The sequence below is a fragment of the Globicephala melas genome, chromosome 8 (assembly GCF_963455315.2).
Source record: "Globicephala melas chromosome 8, mGloMel1.2, whole genome shotgun sequence".
Lineage (NCBI taxonomy): Eukaryota > Metazoa > Chordata > Mammalia > Artiodactyla > Delphinidae > Globicephala > Globicephala melas.
This window is the reverse complement of record NC_083321.1, coordinates 26,529,338-26,553,899: the sequence shown is the minus strand read 5'-3', so window position 1 is coordinate 26,553,899 and position 24,562 is coordinate 26,529,338. Positions and strand designations below refer to the sequence as shown.

Here is a 24,562-nt window from a genome sequence, read left to right as displayed (position 1 = left end):
GCAAACGATGTGACCAACAGGGCTTAATTTCCAAAATATACAAACAGATCATACAGCTCAATATAGAAAACAAACAACCCAATCAAAAAATGGGCCGAAAACCTTAACAGACATTTCTCCAAAGAAGACATACAACAGGCACATGAAAAGATGCTCAATATCGCTAATTATTAGAGAAATGCAAATCAAAACTACAATAATATATAACCTCACACGGGTCAGAATGGCCCTCATCAAAAAGTCTACAAATAATAAATGCTGGAGAGGGTGTGGAGAAAAGGGAACCCTTTTACACTGTTGGTGTAAATGTAAATTGGTGCAGCCACTATGGAGAATAGTATGGAGGTTCCTTAAAAAGCTAAAAATAGAATTACCATATGATCCTGCAATCCCACTCCTAGGCATATATCCAGAGAAAACTCTAATTCAAAAAGATACATGCACTCCAATGTTCACAGCAGCACTATTTACAATAGCCAAGACATGGAAACAACCTAAGTGTCCATCAACAGATGAATGGATAAATAAGATGTGGTACATATATATATCTATATATAGAGAGAGAGAGATATATATACACAATGGACTATTACTCAGCCACAAAAAAGAATGAAATATTGCCATTTGCAGCAATATGGATGGACCCAGAGATTATCATACTAAATAAAGTCAGAAAGAGAAAGACAAATAACATATGATATCACTTATATGTGGAATCTAAAAAAATGATACAAATGAACTTATTTACAAAACAGAAATAGACTCACAGACATAGAAAGCAAACTTATGGTTACCAAAAGGGAAAGGCAAGGGGAAGGATAAATTAGGAGCTTTGGATTAACAGACGCACACTACTTTATGTAAAATAGATAAACAACAAGGTCCTACTGTATAGCACAGGGAACTGTATTCAATATCCTGTAATAAACCATAATGAAAAAGCATCTGAAAAAGAAGAGATAGATAGATAGATAGATAAACTGAACCACTTTTCTATACACAGGAAACACAACATTGTAAATCAACTGTAGTTTAATTTAAAAAAATACTGGGTAAAAGGTTGTTGGTAAACAGGACATGTGCAAAGTATTAAAGTAAGTAGTTTATTATTTACAAAGGGAACAGAATACCTTTACATGAAGAGATCAAGTAAATATTACCTTTACATGAAGAGATCAAGTACATATTAACTATGTGATCAAATTTAGCTGCATAAATAATGGTAAAAACTGATATGTAGCTTCCTGACATGATGCAGTGACATACAGTACATCAACATCTTTGTACTATTCTTGCCAGAAGTTTATAACCTAAATCTAATTATGAACAATCAGACACATCTGTATCATAATCCATAAACAACTTGAACACTTAAAATATAAATTTAATAAAATAATAAGAGTATTATTTTAAATTATAAGAATAATTTAAAATACAAGGACATGACAACCAAATACAATATGAAATCCTTAACTGGATCCTGAAGCAAAAGAAAAAGAAAAGCAATAAAAGATATTACGGGAAATTTGAACATAGCCTGTAAATCAAAACACATCATCGTTTCAATGTTATATTTAACAATATCACGACTATGCAGAATGATCTTGTTCACAGAAGAAAAACACTGATTTAAAGATGAATGTAACTGTAACTTTCTTTCACATGGTTTACTTCTGCTACTAATAATATAGATAGACATATGTAGATAAATTTATACACACACATATACAAATATATACATACACACATATATGTATGTATATATATATATACACACACACATATATATGGAGGAATAGAGAAAGATAATATGGCAAGATGTTCACTGTAAATCCAGATGGAGTGTATATGAATGTGTATAACATTTTCTTCAACTCTATAACAGAATTTTTAAAAGAAGAAACACTTGGAGGAAAAAGGGTGTCCCCATAGTCATCAGGTCATTCAATCATTCAACCAATATTTATTGAGCTTCTACTATATGCCAAATACTGTGTTCAGCCCTGGAAATACAATAATGAACACGATGCCTGCCCTTATAGAGCTTATAGATTACTGGGTTAGATGTCACACACACATACAAAGTAGACAAACATGTAAATATATTAAATAATTTCCATAAAGGAAAAAATACGGTAAAGTGATACAGAATTATTGGTGGGACATATTTTTCTTAAGGATGAATCAGGAAAGATTTCTCTAAGAAAATACCATTGAAGTTAGGTCCTGAAAGATGAAATAACTATGGAAATTGTGGAAAGAACATTAAAAGCAGATGAAACAGAAAGCATGTGCTTAAGGAATTAAAAGAAGACTGGAGCACTGTGTGAAGGACATTAAATGAGACTAGAGAAAGACGAAAAATTATTCAAGTCTTGTAGAACTTTGGATTTAATTCTAAGACTAATGGGAAGCCACTGAAGGATTTAAGCAGGAGAGTAACATGATCTGATTTAGAATTTAAGATCACTCTCACTGTTATGTAGAGAAAGGACTGGAATGGGTGCAAGATTAGAAATGCTGGGAGGGTAGTTAGGCTGGACCAACTACAGAAGTGGCAGAGGAGATGGAGAAAAATGGACAGATTTGAGAAACTTTGGGAGCAAAATAAATGGCAAGGAAAAGGAAAGAATCAGGATGACCCTCAAGTTTCTGGACTGAGTAACTGGGTAAATGGAAGTCTATTTACAAGGTTCCTCTCAACACACACACTGGGATAGAAAATGAAGGGTCTGATTTTGGTCATGTTAAAATTGATGTATTTGTGAGATATCCGACTGGACATGTTAGAGACTGGCGCTCTGGAACTTAAAGGAAGTTTCATACATGGGAAGTCTTAAAAAAAATTTCTATCTTAGGACTATATTCTACTACAAACAAGAGAAAACTAGAATAACAGTAAAGTAAGGGATTTATTTTCTATTAACACTAGTTGCTATATCCAAGTTACAGGCAGGAAGAAAGAAAAAGTATAGAGTATCCTGATTAACTTTTTTCTTTTTTTAATAAATTTATTTATTTTTGGCTGCATTGGGTCTTCATTGCTGTGCACGGGCTTTCTCTAGTGTGACTAGCGGGGGCTACTCTTCGTTGCGGTGCGCTGACTTCCCATTGAGGTGGCTTCTCTTGCTGCAGAGCATGGGCTCTAGGCACATGGGCTTCAGTAGTTGTGGCTCCCAGGCTCTAGAGCGCAGGCTCAGTAGTTGTGGCACATGGGCTTAGTTGCTCCGCGGCATGTGGGATCTTCCCTACCAGGGCTCGAACCCGTGTCCCCTGCATTGGTAGGCAGATTCTCAACCACTGCGCCACCAGGGAAGCCCATCTTTTTGTCTTTTTAGCCAAAAAAAAAAAAAAACCCATCTTTGTTCCATCAACACCTAACTGGCCAAAACTATATAACTAAGTACAGTAAGGTGTACTTATAACTAAGTACAGGGGTGCTAAGAGAACACTGCTGTTCTCTTTATAAGCTTTGTAGCACTATTTGACCTTGAAAAATCACCTGAGCATTACCTGAGAAAAATTAAAACGTTAAAGAAAGTATGAAAGGGAGACATGGAAATGGAGACAACATATACAGTCAGGTCTTTGGAAAAGTTTGGCTATGAAGGCAAGCTAAACAGTAGAGCAGGGTTTTTCATTCTCAGCAGTACTGACATTTGGAGCCAGACAATTCTTTGTTGTGGGCAGCTATCTTTTACATTGTAGGATTTTAGCAGCATCCCTGGCCTCCAGATGCCAGGAGGACCCCTTCCCTAGTTGTGACAAACTAAAATGTCTCCAGACATTGCCACATGTCCCCAGGATGTAAAAAGGCCCTCAGTTGAGAACCACAGCAGTAGAGTAATAGGAAGAATGTGGTATTTAGCAAGTTTTTTAAAACACAGAAACACAGTACCATATGCTTGAGAGCCAATGGTAACAATCCCACAGGGAGATGAAGAGAGACTACTGATAAGTGAGGGAGAAGAGGAGACGGAAATAGAGAGATGCCTGAACACTGACATAAAGAAGGCAAGAGGAAGACTTCAATGCCAGTTTTGACAGAGTACTTATACCAGAATAACTTCTTGGTTGCAAAATCTGGATAAACAAAATAGCTGTTTAAAGGCATTAGGCAGCAATATAGGCAAGCCTTGAGGGGCAAGTATATATGAAAGAAGGGAAGAACATAAGGTAAACACATTCACTTGGCCTTTTCTCCAAGAATACTTGCCAATTTACAGCACAGGAAAATAAAAGTTTTAGCAGAAAGTGGCAGTTCCATTTGGTTAAGAAAGTGCTTGGAATTTATGGCCATCAAAGTAGATGGCACATGAGGGTCAAACTGTAGACAGGTAGGAACCATAAGTTGGCATGCAATTTTGCCACGAAATGCTAGTCAACTCCTAAACTGCTACCTGAGCAGAGTGAGACTCCAGAACCTCAGTAGAAAGCAGCAAATAAAAGGCTAAAAACCTAAACAGAGATGTTAGCAACCACAGAATACCACGCAATGTGAGGGAGACAGGGGTTGGACTTCAAGACCTTCCAAGGCTGGCCATGCTGGTTATGACTGCAGTAGGGTTACCACTGAGAGTGAGGGCAAAACTGAAAGGGATCAGCCTTAACAAAGAATACAACCCACCCTTGACAGGATTAAAGTGACCTGTTCACACACTACCTGGCTGCTGAGGAAAAACAAAACAAAAACTCTGAATTTGCATAGGAAGAATACATCAACGAGAACTCCCACAATATTTTCTATAATGTTGGAGTGGGAAGGCCTTTTTTATTTTTATTTATTTATTTATTTTTGCGGTACGCGGGCCTCTCACTGTTGTGGCCTCTCCCGTTGCGGAGCACAGGCTCTGGATGCGCAGGCTCAGCGGCCATGGCTCACGGGCCCAGCCGCTCCGCGGCATGTGGGATCTTCCCGGACCAGGTCACGAAGACAGCCGCTCCGCGGCACGTGGGATCTTCCCGGACCGGGTCACGAACCCGTGTCCCCTGCATCGGCAGGCAGACTCTCAACCACTACGCCACCAGGGAAGCCCAGGAAGGCCTTTTTTAAAACAAAACTGAGATATAATTCACATGCCATGAAATTCACTCTTAAAGTATACAATTGTAAAAGCTGTGTTCAAACACTGATAGTTTTGTTAGTTTGACAGTAGAAAAATGAAGGAGCTCTTAATTCAGGTTTTTATCTTCTCAATCTCATGAGCTGAGGTCAAGAGCAGAGACTGAGAACTCTCAGCATAAAGCAAGCTGGTAAACAGAACTGGTTACAGATGTATTAGTATTCTATTGCTTCTGTAACGAATTACCATAAAGTTAGTGGTTTAAAACAACACAAATTTATGATCTTACAGTCTGTAGGTCAGAAGTCCACTATGTGCCTCACTGAACTAAAAATCAAGGTTTGGCAGGGCTGCATTCCCTTCTGGAAGCTCTAGGGAAGAATCCATCTCCTTGCCTTTCCAGCTTCTAGAAGCACAAACGTTCCTTGGCTCATGGTCCCCTTCTTCCGACTTCAAAGTAAGCAGCACTGCATTTCTCTGACCATTCTTCCTTGGTCACATCTCCCTCTAACTCTCTGGCTTTATTTTGCCATCTTCTTCCACTCTTAAGAACCCCTGTGATTAAACAGAGCCCACCCAGATAATCCATGATAATCTCCTCATTCACATTCCTTAATTTAATCACATCTGCAAAGTCCTTTTTGCCATGTAAGGTAACATATTCACATGTTCTAGAGATTAAAACATGGATATCTTGGAGTGAGGGGTGTAATTATTCTACCTGGTAGCCACATCAAAATACCGACACACTCAACCAGTAGTTATCAAAGTGTGGTCCCCAGATCAGCAGGCATTTGTTTGAAGTGCAAATTCTTGGGCCAAACTCAAGATTTATGTAATCAGAATGGGAGTGTTGCTCGGCAGTCTGTGTTTTAACAAGTTCTCCAGGTGATTCTGAAACAGAATTTGAGAACAACTGCTCTAAGCTGCTCTAAGTGGCCAATGGCCACTTCTATCCTTGAGCAGCCTTGCTCATCTAGTCATTTATTACTGTGTGCCAGATAACGTACCATATTCCATGTGTGCTGTGAGAAAAGTTGGAAAGCTTTGGCATATAGAATTTTAATCCACCTAGGAAACAGAATTTACTACTTTTTATTCCCTATTATATTTATATTTTAAAAAACTGAGTTAGATAAATCAGGAGTTTGGGATTAACATTTACACACTACTATATATAAAATAGGTAAACAACAAGAACCTACTGTACAGCACAGATAACTATACTCAATACCTTGTAATAACCTATAATGGAAAAGAATCTGAAAAAGTATATATATATAACTGAATCACTTTGCTATACACTTAAAACTAACACAACATTGTAAATTAACTATACTTCAATAAAAAAACTGAGTTATTAATGTAGAGAACCAATTCCTTTAATGGGGAGTCTATGTACTCTATCACATAACTAATAGAAAAGCTAGGAAAAAAGAAATGAAAATTTAAAATTGTGACTGTGCCACATAATACAGGAAAGGAAACGTACAATAATCCTTCCCAGAAAACGTTTAAGAGATTCTGATTAAAATATAGTAAAACTCGGGCTTCCCTGGTGGCACGGTGGTTGAGAGTCCGCCTGCCGATGCAGGGGACACGGGTTCGTGCCCCGGTCCGGGAAGGCGCCACATGCCGCGGAGCGGCTGGGCCCGTGAGCCATGGCCGCTGAGCCTGCATGTCCAGAGCCTGTGCTCTGCAACGGGAGAGGCCACAACAGTGAGAGCCCCGCGTACCGCAAAAAAAACAAAACAAAACAAAACAAAACAAAAAAAATATATATATATATATAGTAAAACTCCACATAATACTGGCATAAGGGAGCAAGGTTGTTGTCTAATTTCAATGTTCTATATCTACATTATAGATTTTAAAATTTTTTCTTCCTATAACATAAAGTTAGAAAACACTTTGTCGGATGTAGGTAATAATGGCTTCTTTCAATATACATAAAAAATCCTCAAATACCAACCAAAATAACAGTAACAACAATTACAGCAAATACTTAAATAGTAGTCTTGAGTGCCAAGCACTGTTCTAGTTACATATATTAACTCACTTAATTCTTACAATAACTCTATGAGAACTCATTTTATCAAGTATCTCATTTTACAGATAAAGAAACTGAGGGACAGAAAGGTTAAGGAACTATTAAAAATCACACAGCTCATACACAGCAGAGCCAGAATTCAAAACAAGGAGGTTGGGTTCTAAAGTCCACCACTATGCTCTACTGCCTGTCAATAAAAATCAAAGAACTTTGTTGGAGACTATTTATAAAATAGGCATGGGAGAGAGGTTGGACTGACGTTAAAACTAGCTAAAAAGATGGAGCAGAGTGAACTCTAGAAGCTGAAAAACAAGTAGACATTTCTCCATCCTTGAAGTTTCTGGGAATAGGGGTACAAGTCTAAGATCTTGATTTAGATCTAACCATTAAAGTAGGCTTTACAATGATTTCAGAATACCCAAAGCCACAAAGAAAATATCCACCTGATTGTTCAGGTCTGGAATTCCTTCGAAAAGAAGAGAAAGCGTTTTGTTTCAGAAACAGGAAAAAAGGTAAAGTGTCAGGGTTAATTGAAACTATCAGTTTACAGAAATTCATTTATTTTAAATTATAAGCAGTCAATCAAAGAAGTGATTAATATCATACTTCTTTTTGTTTTGATACATGGAATAGTTAGTGAATATATCAGCATTTAAAGAAGGATTCACATTAAGAAAAGGTGAGAAGAGAGTAGGATGTGAAGCAGAAGACAAATCCCAACATCATAGTTTTGCTACATTTACCTTCATTTGGACAAGAAACAGCAGACTTATGACATTCCTGAGACCTCTATGATTTCTAAAATTCAAGAATATCTACAACAAAATACACTTTTCCCATAGAATTATATCTATCTATCTATCTATACAAAGTAACTGAAAGATATATGTCCATTTCTGACCGTGAATGGAAGTTACTGTGACAAGAAGAGAACAACAAAGACTCATTAAGACATGGATGTTGAGTGGTGTACTCTGTTCAATAGCTAAATAATTCACTCTCACACAGCAGCCTCTCCATCAAAGTAATTCAAATTCCTGCCATTTCAAAATCACCTTCAAGGCTGCTCATGAATTGTTCATATCTGTAATGTTAAATCTACTGTAAGACATGTGCAGAGGATACTTTTTACATTCTAGAACTGCAAATTCAAGGAGCATTTATCCCCATAATCAATGAAAATTTTATTTAAATCTATTTATTTTGATTCATTCTCAGAGGAAATAACTGACAGCACTTTAAGGTTTAAAGCAGTGAATACTGCTTTAAATTTGACTGCAGCATCAAAATAACTGAAGAACCTAATTAAAATCCAAATTTCCAGGCTCCCATCATGGAGCTAATGAATTAGAATTTGTGGGAGCAAGGCTGCAGAATCAGTAGTTTTAGTAAGCTCCCAGGAAGGAAACCCAGTAAAGAACTTTGTGCTGTCATTTGAGACCACTGAGACATACTCACCATTTTCAGAAACTTGACAAAATTTAACCATTCATTATTTTTAAACTAAATGTTAACTTTGGGATCATTCTATAAATTTTCATCATCAAGTAAACTGTATAATGCTAACATTTCAATGATTTTGAAAATCCAATATTATTTTCTGAAGTTCACCTTTTATACATATATATACAAAATCAAAACTCATTCTACGTTTATAAAGCATAAGCACTTGACACTATTAATATAATTAAGTACCAGCTTCCAAACAGTGAAATACCAAAACCACCCCATTCATTTACCAATAATTCCCCAATGGCTATATAATCCATCTATTTCAGAACAATATACAAGTTGTACAAGCAATAGTTGAAGGATATTCATTCAAATGGAAGAAATATCATTTAGCATTATTACAGGCTAGCTGTCATGTGCCAGTCTACAGTTCATGCATGGCCCTTTAGGGGTAATACTAAGGCTCACAAATTACCAAAAAAGAAAAAAAAGTTTATCATCTCTTAAATAATCAATAAGTCCTATGATTCCCATTCTGCACTACTGTTACAGTTGACTTATTTTTTTTTTAATTTTCTTCATTTCTCCCATCCTATATCCCTTTTTCTTATCTCCAAAAATAACTCCCTTAACTTTTATTAAAGACACATTATGAGTCACCTGTGCAATAAATTTATTAGTTGTAGCTTTTAAAGATGAGTCAACTTTATGTTATCAACAAGGTATTAAATTCAAGTAACGGATACCTATTTGAAAAGAATGTATGTCACTGAGAAGACCCTATATGTTTACAATGAATTTAATTAAGATGAGTTTATTTGGGACTTTCCAAAGGAGATAACCATTTCTAGTCAAATAATAATGGCTAGGACAGGGAAGGAAAAAACACTTAACTCTCAAATGCCACTCAGTAAACAGCTGATTAAAAAACAGAAAAGTAAACAGTGACCATGTTTAATAAAAGTTTTGAGACAAATTTTATTTTGAAAGGAAAGCTACTCTTTTGAAATAATTATATAATACTATTATATAAACTACCATAGAAAGTTACCCTGAGAAATACACTACCTGACAAAATAATTTGAAATTACACATAAACCAAATATTGTATATTTAAAATACAAGTAATTATATTACGAGGATAAGGAAAAGTTTTTAGTCCACTTATTTCATGAATAGATCTTTTCAGTGTAACAGAATTTTACATAAACAGCTTTTCAAATAGTAAAAATACAAACAGAAGGCTAAAGAAGTCCTTTAAAACGAACATAATGCAGTTCAGTAGAAATATTATTAAGCTTTCTCATTCATTCACTTTAAATGGGACAACCAATGAAGAAACACATTTTGGAATACAATAGCTTGGAACCAGTTAAAAAAAATTCATTAAGAATAACAAATTTGCTAGGTAGGTTTGACCAACGATCGCGACATAAATTTATATTTTATTATTGTTTTTTTAGATAAAGACCTCATATGGAGAAAAGTAAAATGTACTACACATAAACAGAGACTGCAAGTAAATCAATATATTATGCATAATGGATGATTATATTTCAGTTATTCTTATAATTTCAAAAAGACTTTAGTCACCTATATTTAAGATTTTTAAGTTTAAAAACATTAAGATTAACGTTTTATAATCTATTTTTTCAAATATAAAGCTACTAAATCAAAAAACATAATAAGATAAAAATCAAGTCCTATGAATAAATATTTTAAAAGTATTCCAGGATCATAACACTGACAACACTAATTATCTTTTCCAGTCTTGGCAGTTATGTTGCATACTGTTTGGGTGACTGATGGGATAATTTCACTTCATTTTCTCTCAGTTTATTCTGGACCATGTAAGAAAAGAATATTAAAATAATTAACACCTCTAAACAAAGTAGTTGATAAAGTTTTTGGTTGAAATAAAATGCTTAAAAAAAGAAAACCTCAATTAACTAATACATGATTCTAGAGCAAGTAACTAAACCCCCATCTGCTAAAGGAAAACTTTGACTAAGAATTTCTGATTTTAAAAAATAGTCATTCAGTATTGATATAAACTATTTTATGACTTTTACATAAGATCATACACTTTCACAAAGAGGCTTTTTTATCAGCAGTTTGAGTCAGCATTTCCTTAATTATCAAAAGTATATGTCGATATATTTTGGTATCATTAAACATTTTATTCACTAAAAATATTTAATCAGCAGGAATTGAAGCAGTCATAAAACAGGCAAAACATATGACAAAACAAATTACTCCAATTCCTTATACCTATAGACAGTAGGATTTATTGATAATGGCCTCATATCTAGAAGAACACCAAAGTCTTTAATATTTAATGTCAAATATAAATCTTTACCAATAGCAAACACATTGTATCACCAAACTAGAAAAAGTATAAAAGACAATAATCAACTTTTCTATTTGAACATTTTAATACATTTTAAGTCATACATAGTTTATAGTCTATATATGTCTTCCATAATTTTGAGTCATATAGCTTATAATAAGGCAACATATTTTAAATAATAAAAAAGCATATTCTTTGCCTTGATCACCTGATTTTTTTGGTTGTTGTTTATAAAATTAATCATAGTTAGCAGGATAGAAATCGCTTTGAGCTTCATGAATGACATCCAAGAGATGGGAAAGGATTAGTTCTCAGTTGCTGCCAGTTATAGTGCCAGGTGGCTTTTTCTGCAGTGAAGGTGTTACGGATAATCCCATTACACTGGTACTAAATCTTGCAGACATCAAAATTATCACCAAGGTTCCTTTTCATCCCATCCTTTCCAAATGACTGGAAGTCGCTTCACCTGAAAGAAGTCAAATCCACATGCAGCTGCTGCTTTAGCAGACAGCAAACTCCCTGAGAACGCCAGTCGTGATTCAATTTTGCTGTGCTGGTGGCCCCCTATTCCCTGTCCAATAATACATCTGTTAAAAAATCCTACAGCTACAAATCAAGTTTAATCCTACTAGGGACCTCATGTTGGTCTTGTCTTCCAAAAAGGCAGCAGGTTCTGCTGTCTATCTGCTGGCGTCTGGGGAATACCATTTAAATCCCAGCCCTACTTAGAAGAATAAGCTAAGGATCACAAAACATGACCTCAAAAACCCTGATATGACTATATTCTGACCCAGAGGCATTCATTCTAGGTGAAGATTAGAACTTTGCATAATAAGATTACACAGCAAGTGAATGATATCAAGGGACTATCCATATGCAGCCGCCTGGTTTTCTATAGACAGCCTGTGCTCTGCAATATGCAGTGCAGACGAAAAAGAGCTTGGTCTTTCTAGCTGAAATAAAATAGATTCACATAAATTAGTTGGCCATTTCCAGATTCCTAAATCCCCTATTACATCTTTTATTGACAGCTCCGGTGAGGATAGCACAAATGTTATTCCTTTTCATTCTGTGCTTCTAGAACAATCATGCTCTGTAATTGAAATGTACATAGATTATGGCTAGAAATTAACATCTTGTTTGCTGTAATCTTGGATTACAATTGACTGTGTACATAATAAAATTAGGAAATCAATGGATGGATTTATCATCTCCAAGAAACTAGAGGCATTGTTTAAAGAATAGTTCAACATTTTGTGCCAACACTTTAAATGTATAAGTCACAAAGAGAAGTCAATAAAAATTTAAGTGAGTAAAAGAATACAACAGGCATCAGCCAATATCTACATAAAAGTTAGATTACATAAAAATTAGTTCATTTCCCTCAAAATTTAGAAAATGTGAATTATTCAGAGGTTTCACAAACAGGATTTTCTCCCTAAACCATACATGAACAAGAAGGTCAGTTACATATAATAAGGCCTCTACTTTTTTATAAAGTAGTTACAGTAGCAGTGTTTTATACAAATCATCTTGATCATTTTATACTTTAAAATATTTGAATAAATTCAAATCAATTGTAATTCAAAGTTTTATAATTCTTAACTGTATACTTTTAAAGTACACAGTGAAGTAACCTCTCCTTATATTTATATATATACAGAGCATTTAAAATGTATGGAATCCTAGAAATATTTAAAAAACAATACTTTATGTTTAGTTTTCTTCCAAGAAAATGAAAACTGTACCAACTCTAAGCAAACATATATGAAAAAAGAGATTCATATTCATTCACCCAAATACCTATCCAGAAAAATTCTAAGAATGTGAGAAGAAGGAGTTCTCAACTTTAAAGAAAAAAAGAAGTATCAAGATTTGCCATGGGATTCTTATAAAATTAAGATGCTCGGTATACCTGAAATATGACTTATTTGACAAGTTTGATTTGCCCACAATTGTTGAGGAACATACTACATCCATTACGTTGGCCATTATTATCTCCTTATCATCACAATACCTGTAAGCATAGCTCCATAATATCTGATAATACTCAGTCAGGTAACATAATTCTGATTTTGTGTATAAATCAGGCACCAATATTATTAGTGCTAGAGCTATAAAAAACACTATATGTAATTTCAACTTTATAGAACATGAATACTGTTTGATTATCTTTATTAGAATATTACAAGAAAATTAATGAAGAATGAAAAAATACACATTTCTGTTATGATTTTTATATGTAATACTCTAGAGCTACACTGTTCAATAAGGTAGCCATTAGCTACATATGGCTATCGAGCACTTGAAATGTGACTAGTCCAAATTGAGATGTACTGTAAGTATAAAATATACACTGGACTCTGAAGACAGTACAAAAAGAGAATAAAATATTTTGTATTAATTACATATTGAAAAGATAATATTTTGGATCTAATGGGTTAAATAATATATATATATGACTTGCATTATATTTCTCTGGAACAGCACTGCTCTAGCAGATCATACAATTTCAATAACATAGTCCTAAGCTAACTGAAATTGTACTACTAATAAAAACACTAAAGCAGAGGGTTATTATGGAAAAACAAACATTCCAGTATCAAATCTGATAGAAAAGCCTAGTAAAGAAAAACAAAATGTTGTCATTTATTTTCTATTTCATATCTCTAGCTTAAGGGTAGTGGGGGAGAAGAAGGGACCAGCCAAATCAATGACCAACATGTACCAAAAAAGAATGTTTTATAGTTACAAAAATGCTTTAACCCAGTAAACAAAGGTTTTTAGAAAAAACACAGCTTGGGCAACTTCATAAAAGACTAGTAAGGTGTTATCCCTCAATGAGTCCAATAAACAGCAACTTCAAAAAAGTCTGGATCTAGACAGGGCTGTGATTTTTGCCTAAGGTGCTATATAATTGTTTATATTCAAATTTTAAAACTACATTTTAAGTAATAACTATAATAGAGATTTGAAGCATTTAGTATATTTCAGAATTTTAGCAAAATTTAAAAGATCAATTTTATAAATTACTAGAAAACTGCTTTTTCATTATTCTCCTCATCATTTCATCAATGTAGGTAAAGAAAAAATAGTCCATTAATAAAAAATGTTTTACAGAAACAAGGCAAACTGTAAATAGTTAAAGTATAAAACATATACCTAATTTAATTCAAGAAAGTTAACGGCTGATTTAGTATGACCACAGACAATTGATATCATACAATTAAAACACACAGTCTATCTTTGTCACACATTGGAATATTATTTCAATATAAACAATAGTATGTAAGGTATTAACTCATTTAAAGGTTGCTTTTTCATAATTATTCCTTCACAATATGTATCTAAAATACTAAGACTAAAGATGAAATATGAGTATCAATAAATAAGATGGGTAAACTCTAAATCAATTCTTCATGACCCTGCCATGTCACTTTTTCCTATCCTTTTAAAATTAAGTTCTTTTCTTTTCTGGTTACAAGTATCACACAGACATAGACACACATAGACACAAAAAAAACCCCAAAATAATAACAATAAAAAACTTTCTAGTCATCAATATATGAGTGCAATGATATTCAGTCTAAGCTAATCCCCAGACATCCAAATTCATGAATAAAAATTCATCAGTTTTAAATACACTGAGCCTATTAAGCAAGAACAAAAGCATATGCACAAAAGAGCTTTTAATATATTTCAAAGCCCACAAGAGCCATGGTCTCATTAAAATTATAAATTACACAAACATGGAATGAAGATTCAAACTGCAGTGCAGCTAAGCAGATTACAGAAAACCCCGCGTTCCATATGATAACACACCATGGCCCTCCCAGATGGAGGCTTGGAACAAAAAGGCCATCACCACAGCTAGGGAAAACCTCCTTGTGATCTCTGGTTTCTGTTCAGCAGATGACAGCCAAATAATATGTTGATTATTCTGTTTGTGCTGCTAAGCTTGTAAGATGGAATAAAAGCGATATGATCTATTGTGAACCCAATGCTAATGTGTTGCTCCACTCATAAATAATATGCTGAATTTATTTTGAAAATATCTTTTATCTGAATTTCAGTTTTCAAATGCATGAATTAAAATAAAAGCCAGTAGAAAATTATATTTAATGTTATGCTTTAAACTAAAAAATGAAGATGACAAGTGAAAAATATCTAGGTGCTTAGTTAAGAGTCAAGTACAATCACCTTTCTTTAATTTCAGCACTGTGATCAAAGACAAAATATATTTTTAAATAGGCAATTACTCTCATGAAATATAAATGTAAAATTAAGTAATACAATAGTCATGAAGTTAACAATAAACATTATTGACAAGATAAAAACTAAAATACCAGGGTATATAAAAACACTTTGCTGCAATATAAATAATAGCACATAGAACAAATACCTAAAATATTTTTGAATAATAAAAAGTATCACTGAAGGGCTTATGAATGTTAACTTGTACACAAATGGATGCTCACAAGAAATCCTACTTAAAATCAAAATAATTAAAAAGAAGCTTATATAGTAGGAAGCAGCCGCATAGCACAGGGAGATCAGCTCAGTGCTTTGTGACCACCTAGAGGGGTGAGATGGGGACGGTAGGAGGGAGATGCAAGAGGGAGGAGATATGGGGATATATATATATGTATAGCTGATTCACTTTGTTATAAAGCAGAAACTAACACATCATTGTAAAGCAATTATACCCCAAAAAAGATGTTTAGAAAAAAAGAAGCTTATAAAAATAATTTGCAAATATAATAGATAGCATTCATATCGCTTTGATGACAAAAGTTAAAACCTAATTTTTCTCCTCAATTAAATATCCTAAACTTTAACAGCGTAAACTATACCCAAATGAGGTAACTGGAATTACGTCTGTAAATACTTCACAAAATTTCATGGATAAACATTTTTATGAATACTAGAATTGTTAAAAATATTGAAAATCATAACATTTTCCCACCCCAGAAATTCTTTCCTGGATTTTCTAGTAAACTTTCCTTAAAGACAAACAAATAAATAAAGTAGTACATTAAAGCTGCAGGTAAGGTAAACACAGATTACACACTATTTTCTTAAGGGGGTATTTTGTAGGTGGTACATAATTACGTTCATTTACAAAAGTCCACTTTGTTTTTCTGTCTAGAGACATAGTTTGAGTCTAAAAAGAGAAGCAAAACTGCCTAACGTGAGAATACACGCTAAAAATTACGGATGCAAAAGGTAAAATTACAACACTTTTAGAGAAAAACACAGAACACAGAACATCCTTGGCATAGACAATTATTTCTTAAGTAAGATGTAAAAGCACTAAACATAAATGACAAACTAGACTACTTTAAAGGCATAAACTTCTGTTCATCAAAAGCACTATTAATAGATTGAAAAGGCAAACCTCAGAGTTGGAGAAATATTTGCAATACCTAATAAAATGAAGGACTCATATTCTGAATATATAAAGAGCTCCTACAAATCAAAGAAAAAGGCAGCCCAACAAAAAAATGGGCAAAAGAAGTGAACAGGCACTTCACAAAAGAGAATAACAAATAGTCAATATACATATGAAAAAGTGCTCAATTTCATCAATCATCAGGGAACTAGAAATTAAAACAGTATAATGATTTACTACTTTATACCCACCAGAATTGAAAGATGAAAAAGATGGCGAAAAGGGAGCGTTAGCAAAGACGCAGAGCAACTTGAACTCTCATATGAACGTAAATTAGTACAACCATTTCAGAAAACTGGCAATTTTGATTAAAGCTGGAAATAAACGTACTTATGATCTAGTAATTTTGCTCCTAGACATATGCTCAGCAGAAACCCATAAATATATTAATCAGGAGATATGTATTAGAATGTTTATATTTATTATATGGAAATCACCCAAATGTCCATTAACAGAATAGATAAAAAATAGTTGTGATATAGTCATATAATAGAATGCAGCAATGAAAATGAACAGATTACAACTACATGCAACAATGTAGTTGAATCTCAAGACATAATGTTGAACAAAGGAAACCAGACATAAAAAAATTATACTGTATAATTCTATACATAAAATACAAAACCAAGCAAAACTAATCTATGCTATTAAAAGTCAAGGCAGTGGTAATCCTTGTGCAGGGAGGGAGACAGTGGCTGGAAGAGAGCATGAAGGTGTCTTCTAGAGTGCTGATAATGTTCTTTTTCGTATCTGGGTGCTGTTTGCATAATTGTATTTGGCTTCTAAAAAATTCATTGAGCCATCCACTTATAATATGTACACTTTTCCATATATATAGCTTTCTTTAAAAATGCAATTTTGCACACAAATACAGATATACAAAGGTAGTCAAAATCCTTGTCATAAGAAATTTAGGAACAACTAATGTATGTATAACCTAAAGGTGAAAACTAAAGGTTCTTATACTACTTATTTGAATAATCAATTTTTCAAACCAATAGGTAAGATAAGTTCCTGAACTCTTATAAATGGAGGAGCAACAGCTATTCACCCTATTATATTCCCCAGCTCCCAAGCTACAATACCATATTTTCAGAGATAACTGGCCTTTGTGTCAGAGTAGCTGTTGGTGCCGCTATTATAACAGAGCTTCTAAAATAGTCTCAGTACTGAAAAATTGCCCTTATGTGAGAAACTAAAGTAGCACAGAAGATAAGGCAGTATAAAGAATATGTTTGCCGTTTTCCCCATTGCCCTCAAATTTCATAAGCTTTTATTTATTATGAAAGCTTATTACCTAATTTAATGGGAATCTTTTGAAAACATTTATTTTACTTTTCAGTGAAGTTAAAATATAATTCTTTAATATCAATATCCTATAAATTAAATGAAACTTCATGATAATTTGACAATTTACATCTCATTTCCCACTTAAATATTTTCCCTTACTTCTATACTGGAACCAACACACGATTTACAACACTGTTTTTCTCATATTGAAAAGATACTTTAAGAAATAAGCTAAGGGCTTCCCTGGTGGCACAATGGTTAAGAATCTACCTGCCAATGCAGGGGACACGGGTTCGAGCCCTGGTCTGGGAAGATCCCACATGCCGTGGAGCAACTAAGCCCATGAGCCACAACTACTGAGCCTGCGCTCTAGAGCCCACGAGCCACAACTACTGAGCTCATGTGCCACAACTACTGAAGCCTGTGTGCCTAGAGCCTGTGCTCTGCAACAAGAGAAGCCACCGCAATGAGAAGCCCGTGCACCACAACAAAGAGTAGCCCCCACTCTCTGCAACTAGAGAAAGCCCGCGCACAGCAACAAAGACCCAGCGCAGCCAAAAATAAATTATAAAAAAAAAAAAGAAAGAAGCTAAAAGAGATCACCTAATGATTATATAGTTCACATTTTACTTGTATAATAAATATTTATTCAGTTCTTACTATCTCCTTGGCTCTGGGGATAAAGGAACAAAACTGGCTAATTCTGTGGGAAATATAGTAGGTTTATCCCTTTCTTTCTCTCTCTCATTTGACTAACAAATAAAACAAAACTATTTTTAACTAGTAACATAGTCACATATTCAAAAATTAAAAACAATCTAAAAGATATACAGTAAAAGCCCCATCTACTTTGTTTTCCTTACCCATCCACATACAAGATTTAGATTTTGTATACCTGTCCAGATTTTCTTTATGTAAATATAAGCAATTATGAATATATCTTATGCCTCTCCTCCTTTACACAAAAAGTAGTTTACTATACACTCTGCTTGAACTTTGCTCTTTTCAAATAACAATGTATGCTTGAAAACTTTCCAAATCTTCATATAGAGAACAACCTTTCTATTTTTACAGCTGTAGAGTACTTCACTGTACAGCTATGCCAGAGTTCATTCAACCAGTACCCTACTGATAGATAGTAGGGATGTTTCCAATCTTTTGCTGCTACAAAAGAAGCTACAATGAAAACTTTTATGCATATGTTTTGTTTTGTTTTGTTTTGTTTGCGGGTATGCGGGCCTCTCACTGTTGTGGCCTCTCCCGTTGCGGAGCACAGGCTCCAGACGCGCAGGCTCAGCGGCCATGGCTCATGGGCCCAGCCGCTCCGCGGGCACGTGGGATCTTCCCGGACTGGGGCACGAACCCGTTTCCCCTGCATCGGCAGGCAGACTCTCAACCACCGCGCCACCAGGGAAGCCCTGCATATGTTATTTTATAAGTACGTAAGTATATCTGTAATAAATTCCCAGAATTGGTTGAGACAAGTGTGTAAATGCATTGGTCTTTCTCTAGAAATTGCTAATTTTTCTTCTGTGGGGGCTGTGTCATTTTGCTTCCACCACATATACATCTCAGATGTATACCAGAAAAAGCTATTCTTCTCTTTGGGCCTCTAAGATATTTTGTTCATTAGGCAATTCTCAAAGATGTTCTCATTGGAAAAAACTATATGAAGTTCTTTGTTTATTTGTCCCCAAATGCATATGTAAAATTGCTGACTTAGTTTTCAAGTTGGAAAAATATCGCTGATGTAGGAAATCATCATATTGATGCCTAATGTGCTGGGATAGCAACTGTCTATCTCTCTTCCCGAGATCTCCTTTCATTTAAAAACAAATATACACCCCCCATCCCAATTTTTTTCCTTTAAATTCACATTCAGTACTTTATAATTGGGAAAGCAGTCAAATGCATTTCACTTTTAAATGAATGTTTTCCTGAAGCACTTAAATGTTTTCTGGAAACCAAATCTATGTTACTTCTATATTTTCCTTTACAAAGCTATCATTTCAAAGGTAGTTTAATCTTTATGACTGACATTTTCAATAGGCAATGTCACCTAATACATTGTTTTTATTTCAAAGTCCATCCTGTCAAATATCTTATCATTAAAAACAACCACTTAAGCTCATTGGACTTCCTATTTAAGGAATCCTTAAGTTAATCCAGTTTCAATATCACTGTTTTATAAGAAAATATGTACATGATAATTTTTATTCCCCAAATAAGGATACCATAGTATTGATACATGCAAATCTAGGCTGCATTTCAATCATCCAGAAATCAGTTGTAAGATAATCTCAGTCTCTTGGAACAAAGCAGTAAGACAAGTTGCTGACCCCAAAGTAAATTTTAAATTTACTTTCTATGCCCTTAATCAGTAGATGGGGCAGACCATACTTAAGCTCTCACCTAACCAATGAATATGTTAGGTAAATGCTGATTTTTACATTAGAGTTAATATAATGCACTGAGAGCAAAAAACAAGAATTACCTAACAAAGGTAAAACAAAACAACAACAAAAAAACCACATCGTAAGCAGCACCCAGGACATAAAAGTTATCAGTCTAAGACAATTTAGGAAAACGGTCCTAGACAGCATAACGGTCTCTGAGGAAATCACATAAATTCTGTGAAATGACTAATGTTCACAATAACAACTCTGACCCATCAAAAAAAACAAAAACAAAAACAACTTACATTATACTCAATTTGTTCTGTTTAAAAAGACAGAAGGGTACATTTTATATTTCAAAAACATTTTATAAAAAAATATTCATATGAAATAAACTTTGGCACACAAAAGGATAAGATTCAATTATTCACAAAATTAACAAATGAGGAAATAGTACACCACTTGTTAATAACAGGCCAATGAATGAGGAATTACTCTAAGTAAGATTCTCAAAGTTAGAATATACCACAGTTGCCTTTCAGAAGATGAATTGTAATAAAGTGCAGTAACATTTTGGGGGCCTTTAAACATACAATTCTCTGTGCAAGGCCACTTCTTGGTTAAGAGTCAAAAGAATACCTGATAATTTCTGAAAGCTAGTCATGCAAATTCTCCACTTCAATGGCTGGACACACTCAAGAATATATCCTGATTTCACTTTTCACTTTGTTTTCTTTAAATTGTGACTGCCACTAAGTAGACAGTTTGGTCTGGTTTCTGGCTCCAACCTTGTGCAATTCACTCAATCTCTTTAGCTCTCCTTATTTTCTTCATCAGTAAAGTGAAGAAGTTATAGAAAACATGATATAATAGTAAATGGAATCAAAGTGCTAATAAAGTAAAACAAAGAGTTACTACATTAGGTCCTATATCTGTATATCTACTACACATATACTATTTTTAAACTGTCACAAGTTACATGGCACTCTACCATATATTTAAGGCCTACAGTAAAGAAATTATGATCACTTCAGAATCTTTTCCAACACTTAATATGTGTCACTCTCAGGATACAACAACTTCCTCATGTACTCATTTAAATTAATTTAAAATACCACTATAATCAATTATCTTTAACCTGAAAACATATGACATTTTCCCACTTGACACATAAAAATCAACATATGATATGTAAAAGAACGTTCATGGAAATGTTAATTATAATAGCCAAACACCAGAAAGAACCCAAACATCCACCAAAAACAGAATGGATGAATTCTGTCATATTCATTCCAAAGGAATAACACATGATAATGAAAATGAATAAAATAAAACTACATGCAACTATGTAGATGACCTTCAAAACATAATGCTGGGTAAAGGAAGAAAGAATGCATATGATTCCAGACAATGGGGCTCACCAGTAGGCCCATCTGCGTCCCATGCTACCCCACAGGAGCACCCCACAGCTGCAGCAGTGTCACACTGCAGCAATCTAGCACCAACCCAAAGGGAAGTACAAAGGTCGTCACAGTCTCCAAGCTCAGTCAGGATCCAATATGAGCTCCAAGACTGGCTGTAGGGTCTGGACCCCAGCTCCACCACTCTAGCCACCTTTCTGTGTCTGTGATCACAGCTGCCACCTGCCAGGAACTACCAGACAAAGCACTGGAGACCCTGTGGTTAACACTGGTGATAGACAAGGATGGGACCTCTGTGGACTGCAAGGACTTCTTCCAATTGTTGGAAGAGGATACATGCCTGATGATGCTGGAGTTCAAGCAGAGTTGGAGCCCCAGCAGGAGTAGGTGCTATCATATGGCCTAGGCTGGGAGAAGCCCAAGCACAGCAAGGACATCGCCCTCATTACCTTGAACATATACAAGCAAAACCCTTGAGACCTCTTTGGCCTGAACATCAAAGCCACACTCTACAGGATCTACTCCATGAGTTGTGACTTTCAAGTACTTGGCCCAAAGAAAGTACTCAGGGAGCTCATCCAGTTGAACCTCCATGATGCTGCTGCAAGGCCTGAGCCACGTTGCTGGGAATTTCCTCTACCATTTGCAATGCAGTGGAGGAGGCTGAGCAGTGACAGTGGCAGCAGCAGGGTCCCCTCCATCCCTACTGAGAAGGGGCTCTGAGCTTCTGCCCCAGACTCGTTCCAAGAGATACCCTGTGAGGACTGTGACAGCATCAGGTTTGGAGACCTGGAGGCAGTGCAGACTAGATAACTCACCTGACTTCCCCCATTATTCTCTGACAGCACTGTGATAGGTTCCATCAGCATAATGCTTTCCATGCCTAGCCTATACACTTTCCTCAAGAATGCTGTCCTTTCCTAGCGATCTTTCCAGCCTCTCACTTACCCTGAAAGGCTACAAACTTGTCCCCAGGCATCTTGATCCCATTCTGATTGCAGCTACATCTAAATTCCTTACAACTCCTCCTGTCCCTAAGCTCTTTAGTACAGTGAAGTCAGCCCTCTGACTTTACCTTAAGCTCTCTATTTCTTCATACCCTTCCCCTTAAAAATAACAAAAACATTTCCAACAAAAATACAAAAAAGTTTATCCAAAAAAAAATACATATGAGTCCATAAAGATTAAAAAGAGGCAAAATGTGAACACACTGCTGAGGAATACACATAAAAGTGATAAAATTATATAGAGAATTATCTAGTTATCACAAAAATCAGGACATTGGTTACCTCTAAGGAAAAGGAAGATTATACCAAGAGCTTCTGGTATGTCAGTAATGATCTATGGTTACTGAATGTCTGCTTTATACTTATTCATTTTATGTTTCTATATAGTGTTATATTTCATAATAAAAATATTTAAAATGATATACTTTCTGAAAAAATATATTCTGAAAGAGAAGGAAGAAAGGGCTCCTCTTTTTTGCTAACAATTTTATTTTCTTGGTCTACATTTCTAATTTTTATTGCAATATTTTAATAATAAAGAAATAAGTTACTATGCCTAATTCTCCAGAATCTTTATAAAGAACAGATTTTACAGGCTTTTCAAATGGCCACAAAAAAAGTACCAGGTCATTAAAGAGTATAAGATCAGTTATTTTGTTAAATTTTTGCTTAGCTCAATGTTGTGCCTGTTGCTTTTTCTTCTTTTCAATAAAATGTATGCTTACTTTCAAAATAAATCTATATTACACCCAGATATTAATTTTATGCAGGCTGCACTCCAAAAAATATATAATAATTTAGCTCAAGAGTAGGAAGAAAAACTTTTAACTCTCACACATTTTAAAACAATTTTAGGAACACCTGTGTTTGCATTCAGTATGAGGGTTCATAATAGGATGGACACAAATATGACACTTGAGATCCAATCCAATGTCACTCTGTGTAAGAATGGTTCACTGTGTGCACTAGAAAACATAACCACTAGATTACAGGATGGATATACAAAACAAGTTACACTTAAAGTCCACTGTATAAAATGTAATGTAGGGTAACTCACTCAAAATAGATCCAACAGTGTCTAATTTAAATTATACTAAAGATGTTTTAAATAGTTCCTTTGGAAAAACACAAAGGGAATTTAAATGATTACAAACGAGATAATAATAATAATCAGACAGATTACAAACATATACACACACATATAATTTAGGAAATCCTAAAAGTTACATCACCTACAAGCACCCTTCAATGTATGTTTGTTACAACTTTTAGATGCCACTAAACAGGAAGCAGACAATAAAACTTAGAAACAAGACTATCAGCACTTTCATCAGGCTTCAGATATCAACATAATGGGTATCACCCATTATGAAAACAGAGCTGCTTTGGTTGTATACTGTTGTTTTTTTGTGAATGCAGGCAAGGATTCCCCTCTATAGTGGGTCCAGCTAACCAGTTATTTGCCCATCTATTAAGTGCCAACTTTAAAAAATTATACTATGCCCAGCAGGGAGCAGCATTACAACATTCGTAAGACTTAACCACAACATGAAACCGACAGAAGAAAAAGAAGGAAAAAAACCCACTTACCATAGGTCTTTTCAATGATACATTCAATTTTTAGGGCAATTGCAGGGCTTCCAGAAAAAACATCTAAAGCATGTCTCAAAGCATATATAGGTGATCCATGGTTTCAGGATTCCTAAAGCAGGAAATCAAAATTATATTAAGTAAAGGCTTCTTTCAGCCATATTTAGTTGAAGTAGTATATAATATGACCAAGTGTCTCTCAGCTGTTAAGGTGCATCTTCCTTATTGGATCAATAGGATTCTGAATTCAGATATTCAATGACACTTCGGATAAAATGATTTTAAAAAGCAGAATATTAAAGTCCTTTGTTTACCAGAGAATTTAAGTAGAAGAAAGTAAATGGGTGACATAATACATCAATCAACCTAGAGAAAACTGTGGTCAAGGACTTAAAGGAGTTGATAAGCCAACCATATACAGTTATGATATATCAAATCCTTCTAAACAATTTGCAGGTAATAGAGAGGATATAACATTTATTTCTACAGGT

The 24,562-nt window shown here is 34.6% G+C and overlaps 1 protein-coding gene and 1 pseudogene across 6 annotated transcripts in view; one reads left to right on the top strand and one right to left on the bottom strand.

Moving 5' to 3' along the window:
- The window catches only part of IMMP1L (inner mitochondrial membrane peptidase subunit 1), a 79,896-nt gene that overhangs the window by 37,257 nt on the left and 18,077 nt on the right, over positions 1-24,562 (bottom strand). For all 6 annotated transcript variants that reach the window (XM_060303386.1, XM_070046132.1, XM_060303385.1 and 3 more), the window contains exon 2: positions 24,072-24,183. Coding sequence is in view for 2 of the 6 variants with exons in the window: in XM_070046132.1 (XP_069902233.1) it covers positions 24,072-24,074 (3 nt within the window). In the remaining 4 variants the exon portion in view is untranslated. The remainder of the gene's footprint in view (positions 1-24,071; positions 24,184-24,562) is intronic.
- LOC115857410 (lipid transferase CIDEB pseudogene) lies at positions 21,464-22,184 on the top strand (annotated as a pseudogene).